Here is a 7,975-nt window from a genome sequence, read left to right as displayed (position 1 = left end):
GGTGCAACGAAATCGATAAACAAGAGGACTGAGCCAAACTCCAATCGCATTGACACCCAACAATAGTCAATCTTTCTACATCCTTAAAAAGTTCGGAGAAAAAGGGGAAATTCAATTTCTTAGATAATTTTATCACTCTCTTTTTGGATTTTAAGGGTGGAGGAGTCGTCATTGCTTTTTTTTGACTTTCCCAAGACTTGAATAGATGAAGGAGGAGTTTTCACTGGTACAATTGAGGGGCGTTGTGTGCATGTTCCTTCATTCGATTTAGTGTGTATGCCTTCGTTGTAGATGTCTTCGTTAGGAGGAACTTTCATTGATACAATTGGGAGACATTGTGTGGATGTTCCTTTGTTCTTTTCAGTGTGTATGCCTTCGTTAGGAGATAGTTTATATGAGGAATGTTTTTGTCTTTGTGAGGGTCTCTTGGTCAGTTTAATGTTGTCTTCTATAAGCTATTTAGGAAGGTTTTTGCTTGCAAATAGGGTTAATAATGACTTCTATAACTGCAAATGAATTCATGTTGTAACTCAGGGTAAAAAAATATGTGTTTTAGCATTTCCGCACCGTCTGTCAATAGTTTGAACACAGTGTAGCCTCAACAATTCTTTTGAACGTATAGGCAATAGTTGGTGTCGATCCCTAATAGACTGCTTAGGCATGTCCTTCTTAGGCTCTCATTCTCAGGTAGCTCCTTCTTAGACTGCTCCTTCTTAGGCTCTCATTCTCAGGTAGCTCCTTCTTAGACTGCTCCTTCTTAGGCTACTTCTTCTTAGTCAGCTCTTTCTCAGACATGTCATTTAAAAATTGATCATCTTTTTCTATTATTTGAAAGTTTGTAATTGATCTACAATGTCCAAACCCCCAAGTTGGACTCATACGCAATTCACTTGTACATCCTATTGTTGTCCCAACATCCCAAAATGGGAAACGTCTTGGGATGTTTCGGTGTACGCTCAATGACTTTGTCCAAGTAGCACTGATCCATTTGCATATATAAATATTTTATCAAAAAAAAATGTTAGTGGTCCATGAAAAAATAACATTTTATTATAATGCCACTTTAGAGCACTATCCACAAGTACATCTAAGGTGAATTTACACCAGTTAAAATATTTTAATTTTGAAACAGCCTATAGAGATTTTGATATTTTGAATTTACAACACAAATAACACAACAAACTATGCACTTTAAGAATAGGTTTACATGATAATTTGTTGCATATAAGCATATAAGTAGAAATTGATGTATATTTGCACCGTGAACTTTGTGAAGTCCAAAAAAAACTTGAGACGACATAAACAGAAGTTTATCTTAAAATGTTGTCTCTAACTCTATTCTCTAGAATTATTTTGGCATTTCATTCGAGAGAACTCAACTGTGCATTTAGATATGCCTAGTGAAAAATGGAACCAAATCCAATGACTCTCACTGTATTTTTTTTGTTTTTCGGATAATCATTGAATGAGGTTGTGAATGTCCATGGGAGAGGTTCGGGTCTTAAAAAAATACAGATTTCTCTATAGAAAGTTTTTTTTTAAATGCGTAATAAAATTTTTATGGGTTGTTCTTGCCAGTATTTCCAAGGGTGTGAAGTATTTGCTTGATGTGATTTGCTTAATTTAATTCTCCTCATTTATTATAGGATTCTACGCTTTATAAGAAGAAGAATGGGTAAATCGTTTTATATTAAGTTTAAAGTTAACTGTCAAAAAAATGATGTTGGTTGTTTTAGAGAATAATGTTTTTTACTAGAGTGGGACAACTAGTAAGTCGGTTTATATATTTCCGGGAGATAAAGTTGCGAACACGGTTGAGTTTATTAAATTATTTTTATATTCAGGCAGAAAGTGACATAAAAAGTATGCTGGCTGACAAGGGTCATCATGTGGCATTGTCTGGCTTCCCCTATGGAGATGACGAGCTTCAACATCAGATTTCCCTCCTCTACAAGAATAGCCAAAAGAGAAAGAAATAAAGAAAGAAACCATCTTTACAATGAAGGTTGTTAGGATTATCATTCATGAACTACCCTTTTCTTTTTTCTCAATGAAAACTTGTTATTGGTCTAATATTTTTGCATGGACACTTTTTTTTGTAAGCAATGACGCTTCTTTCCATTCAGCTACATGCTTGAAGAGAAAACCCATCATTTCAGAAAGCATAAATTCCAGCTCATAAAGCTAAATGATGATAAAAATAAGTCTATCTTGCTTGTTAAGGAGAATTATAAACAAATAGATGATGGAAGAATCTGGGATCACTAATCTTTCCAAAAAGAGATCCAAACATACACCACCAACTCAGACAAACAACCTTTTCAATTTCAGAACCGATCATTACAGTTGTTGACTCAGCCATACTAAAAGTTTCTATTCAACTGACCTTATAAAGTTAAGTTGCCTTCCCTAGTTTTGGAAAATATGAAAGGGCACACAAATATTTAATAATACATCCATTATTTAATCTAAAGCCAACTTGAGATGACACTTTTATTCATGTGGATGATGCAAAAATGAGTCATCAAACAACTGAAAGATTTGAATCAACTGAAACAACTTTTAGAAATCTTTGAAAGCCTTATAAATTAGTGCCAATTACATTGATTCGAATTACCCACTGCAACAAGTCCACTGATCATTCCAAAACTTAATTCAAATCAAAGAGATTTGTTAAACATGAAGAATTTGAAAACTGTTGAGAATTTCACTGGATTTCCCATTATTAGCTCAAACAGGCTTTTGCTTGATCATGGTAGACAGAATCATATATATGCAGTGATAAATAGAACGAAAAGACCAGCAGAAAAGGAAGCAAATAGCATTCTAGAGCATGGTAAATACTTTTTATCCTCAAGAATTCTCATATATTAATTCATGACAAAAAAATTAATCAAAGCTTTTGCATTTTGGTTGATGTATGTATTTACAGTAAAACTAGGATCCAATATCACCACAATATTGAAGGGGAAGTTGAGCTTAGGAGCCAAAATTATCCAAAATGGTGGAGTGGGTAAGATCTTCAAGCAAAAGTTCAATGTAGGAAGTGGAGAGAAGATCTTGAAGGCTTCTCAATGTTATATATCCACAACTGTCGGTCCAATAGCTGGTTTGCTATTCATTACAACTCACAGAATTGCCTTTTATAGTGAAAGATCCCTTAAACTCCAGTCCTCAAGTGGAATGTCAGCCAGAGTCCATTATAAGGTAAGCTTACAAACTTCAATCCTCTAAAAAATAAATCATTTTACTATAATTCCCTACATTTTTCTTGGAAAAAGTTGGAAGTACTAATGGTCTATCATTCTTCTTATCTTATGCAGGTATCGATACCTTTGGAGAAGATAAGGGGCACGATCTTGAGCCAAAACGAGAAGAGGACATCGCAGAAGTACATTGAACTTGCTACTGTGGATAACTTTGATTTCTGGTTTATGGGATTTCTCAATTATCAGAAAACCTACACTTGCATTCTAAAAGCTATTTCTCTACCTCAATTCTTTCAACTCACCCAGAAGTGATGATCAGAAGATCATTTTTAGTTGTAGATTTTTTCTTCTCATAAACAAGATTATAATGTACAGTACCAAGAAAGTTTATATGTGCATCTTTGTAAAAATCTTATCATTAACTAATGATAAGCATTCTAATGAAAAGTTAAGACAAATTAAATTTTCAGGAATTTTAAGTTATAGCATCATAAATGCAACTGCATTTCTTTTTGTAGTTAGAAATCTTCAATTTGAAATCACCATTCATTATGAAGTACAACAGTTAAATCTTGTAATATTATGGGTGAAACTCAATACTTTCAATGCTTGAAATTAGTAAGTTTAATGAATCCAAAAAGACTCACTTAGAACTTGAGAGGTTAAGGTCTCAAGTTCCATTCCTAGTGAAAGCACCTTGATCCCTTTCCATGAAATAAACCCTAGTCTGAAAAAACAAGAATCCAAAATGGAAAAAATGATATTTAACCAATTCAACAACTCATAAATCCAGATTACAGATAAGAAGAAAAAACAATAATGAAAATTTTGACACTAAAAGCTGATCCCCAAGCCAAATTCAGAGAAAGGTATGGGGTAATTTTTACAATCCTACTACTCCTTCCAGAGTTAAAAAAAAAAAAAAAAAGAGGCCTGAAAATGGACATCTTGGGATGATTAAACTTGATGTCATGTTTTTTGGCATACAATCCCATCTATTACAGCAATGTGTGGAACAAAAGAACATTCCAAGGAAAACATATCGGAAAAGATAGGATGAAGGGCTTCTTCCTCCACACGTTCTCTTCCATCAAGAAAATGGAAATTTGCAAAGGATGAGATTTCTTTATCCTGATTGAAATCTAATAACTGTATTTTTTTTTCTTTGTTTTCCTGTCTTTTCTTCCCCCATTCTTGTAAAAAATCACATTGGTTGGATACAACGTTGAACCTTTTTCTAAAAGAACAAAACACTCATCAAGGTATCTCAGTCTGAAGAGACTTCAAGGATCCCAGTTTAATTTTGATACACATTAAAAGCACCAAATTAAAGTGAAAGATCATTTGGGTTATTGTGCTAGCAGGAATACTGGCCTGGTTAAAAAGACATGGTAATGTAAAAAAAGTAAATAAATCCAAAGTCAAGTTGAGACCTTAAATCTTTATTTCAAAATCCCCAAATGCTAATTGAACTTTCAACTTTGGTTGAAGTTGAATTATTTATTTAATTATATTTTACTTCCTGCTTTTAAACCATAAAGACATAGTGCCACCTCAAAAAGTTATTTAACACACAACTTATCCAATCAGCAAAATATTATCCCATGTGTTTTGTTACTTTTCTGGATTAAATGTTCAAGATCCCCATCACCCATTCAGCCAACCACTTTTTACTTCCAATGTTAAGTTTCAGTACACCAGATTTCTAACTAATTAACTAGCTGAAGGGCTAAAAGTCTAGTAAGCTGGCTTTACTTAGCTTAAAATATGGAAGGATACACAGACAAACAAAAAAGCAAGCATTATCTAATCTAAAGTTAACTTGAGAGGACACTTTTATTCACGTGGATGAGGCAAACAGGAGTCATCAAAGAACTGAAAGCTTTAAACACCCTCCCCTAACCTTTATAAATATGTGCCATTTAAATTGTTTTGAAGCACCCACCGCAAGAATTCCTTTGAACATTAAAAATCTGCAGCCCGTTGATCATTTTATTGGAATTCCCACCAGATCAAACAGACTCTTGCTTGATCATGGTCGCCATAATCATATATCTTTTCCTGTCAATGGATCATTGAAGTTCAATCAGAGTAAGTTTTACTCCCCGTTTTACTATTTTATTTTAAGAATTTGAGGATTATTATATTTTTTTCAATTTTTCATTTTCTTAATGTTTCTTTTATTGAATGCAGTAATAAATAAAAAGAGAAGACCGACAGATAGAGCAATTAATACAGCAAATAACATTCTAGAGCATGGTAGATACTTTTCCCCAAACAATTCCTTCCATATATTCATTAAATAAATCATGATTTGTTTTCTAATGAAATTCTTGCTTGCAATAAAACTAGGATCTAATATCAGTGCAATAGTAAAGGGGAAGTTGGGCTTAGGAGCCAAAATCCTCAAAAATGGTGGAGTGGAGAAGGTTTTCAAGCATAAATTTAGTGTTGAAAATGGAGAGAAGATCTTAAAGGCTTCTCAGTGTTATATCTCCACAACAGCTGGTCCCATAGCAGGTCTTCTTTTCATCACAACTAACAGGATTGCCTTCTGTAGTGAAAGATCTATCAAACTCCAGTCCCCAAATGGAATGTCAGCCAGAGCCCATTATAAGGTAACACTTACAGACTTTAATTCTTTGAAACAAAACAGTCATTTTAGTAAAAAATCATATTTATGATCTTTCTGAAGTACTTAATGGTCAAATGATTCCTATCTTATGCAGATATCGATACCACTTGGAAAGATAAAAGGCGCAATCGTGAGCCAAAACTCGGAGAGGCCATCACAGAAGTACATTGAACTTGCTACTGTGGATAACTTTGATTTTTGGTTCATGTGATTTCTCAATTATCAAAATACTTACAAATACATTATACAAGCTATTTCTCTACCTCAATACTTTGAACTTTCTACTCACTAAGAAGTAGTGATCAGAAGAACATTTTACTTTGACAATCCTCTTCTTGTCCAAAGGACTATAGTGTACAGTAACAAATCAATGGAAATGAAATTTCTCTTTATTTTTGTAAATGACTATCATTAACTGTGATAAGAATTCTAATGAACAAATTTATACACAGAATACATATGAACTTTCAACTTTTATCTGCTTCCAAAAAATAAAATTCAATAAAGTAAAGTTCCAATATTATAAGATCTCTAAAACCATCAATCATATAATATCCCTCACTGATAAGATTGCAGATACCTGTCGATGGAAGTGAAGAAATTTATGAAATTGATCTTTGTAGAAATTTGCAGAGAAAGAGAATTTCATATATTTTGGATGATTTAAACATCACCAAAGTGGCTGTAGTTAAAAGGAAAATACTATAACATGAAAAATAAATTACAAAATAATTCTCTAGATAAACAAACATTAACAAGTGTTTTTGAGAAAGCAAGTCATCCTCCAATCATTTTGAGTAAATTCTTGGGAAGGCAAAGGTAGTTTAGGAATAGGCCTATTTGTTTTGAAAGGAAAAAAAAAATGTCAGTTATCCTGAAAGATCTCATGTTCCTTTCATTACATAAAATTCACCACATTATAGGGATGGTAAACCAATTCTTTTTAAGGCGAATCTCCCTTATTACAATCAGTTCAAACTTACCAAAATCCGTCGATTGACTTTGGCATAACCCGACTAGGGCTGAGAATACAATCCCCTCTTCTAGCCTAGCGGCAATAAGAGGTGGATACTAACCCTAATATCTTGGATTCGAGCCCGTCAGGCGACAAATTCTGCGCCTAGTTAAATGTGTTTGCGGGCTACATACTTAATCTGTTATCCTATTTACAATCCCACAATTATTTAACAAATGAAAATGCCAACATTTTGCTCACATTAAGCACCTCGTGAGTAAAGACTTACCATATGGTAAAATACTACATCCACCCCAAAAAAGACATATGTTGGGTCAATTTTCATATTCAAGATAAATTTTATTTACTTATCAAAGATGTCAAACTTGGTATTCTTATTAACTCAATTTCAAAGGGTCAATGATTCCTAACCAATTCCACAATTCTTGAATCCAGAGCTTGAAGAAAATAAATTAAGAAAGAACGGAAGAGGGTAAAACATTAAGCATCTTCTGTCAGAATATTCACTTTAACTTGTCCTACAATTAGAATCCCAACAAGAGGGAAACTTGATGGGGCAATTATCCAGACATAAAGTTAGAAAGGTAGCGATTTTGCCAATTCTTCTTCCATGTTGGAAAAAGAAAGCCTGAAATATAGACATTTGGGGAAGTTTTATGCTTTTCTCACCTTTCACAGCTCAAAATGACGCGGTAAGAAAAGGTTATAAGAACATCTCCGGCACATGACCTGTGCCCGCATCGGACAGCGTGAAAAAGGGCAGGTCATTGAGTTTTTTTTTCATTTTTTGCATTGTAGATAAAAGAAAAAAGAGGGCAGTGCTCTCGGTCATGCCTCTGACTTTTTCATAATTATATAATATAATATATTATATAATATAGGAATATTAGTTATATATTTAATTATAATATTTTTTCTTATTAAAAAGTAACATTATAATAACATTAAATAAATATATTTTAAAGTTTTACTATAAGATAGGAATATTAATTATATATTAAATTATAATAATATTAATTATATATTTAATTATAAAAATATTATAATATATTTTAAATTATAAAAATATTTTATATTTTCTATTAATATGTTTTAAGGGTGAAAATTTCAAATTCTCCTGTAATATATATAATACAGGAATATTACTTATATATT

The 7,975-nt window shown here is 32.7% G+C and overlaps 2 protein-coding genes across 2 annotated transcripts; both read left to right on the top strand.

The window, feature by feature from the left end:
* The first annotated feature begins 2,675 nt into the window (after positions 1-2,675).
* LOC124926671 (GEM-like protein 6) lies at positions 2,676-3,692 on the top strand. Its single transcript, XM_047466948.1, has 3 exons — positions 2,676-2,836; positions 2,933-3,207; positions 3,324-3,692. The coding sequence occupies exons 1-3, from the start codon at positions 2,680-2,682 to the stop codon at positions 3,519-3,521; spliced, it is 630 nt and encodes a 209-aa protein (XP_047322904.1). The 5' UTR covers positions 2,676-2,679; the 3' UTR covers positions 3,522-3,692.
* Positions 3,693-5,122: 1,430 nt separating this feature from the next.
* On the top strand, positions 5,123-6,303 carry LOC124924703 (GEM-like protein 6). Its single transcript, XM_047464701.1, has 4 exons — positions 5,123-5,300; positions 5,403-5,468; positions 5,562-5,827; positions 5,939-6,303. Exons 1-4 carry the CDS (start codon positions 5,123-5,125, stop codon positions 6,053-6,055), a joined length of 627 nt encoding a protein of 208 aa, XP_047320657.1. The 3' UTR covers positions 6,056-6,303.
* The last annotated feature ends 1,672 nt before the right edge of the window (positions 6,304-7,975 follow it).

This window comes from Impatiens glandulifera, chromosome 2 (assembly GCF_907164915.1).
Source record: "Impatiens glandulifera chromosome 2, dImpGla2.1, whole genome shotgun sequence".
In the NCBI taxonomy this organism is placed as follows: domain Eukaryota; kingdom Viridiplantae; phylum Streptophyta; class Magnoliopsida; order Ericales; family Balsaminaceae; genus Impatiens; species Impatiens glandulifera.
The sequence above is the reverse complement of the archived record's forward strand: the minus strand, read 5'-3'. Positions and strand labels throughout refer to the sequence as shown.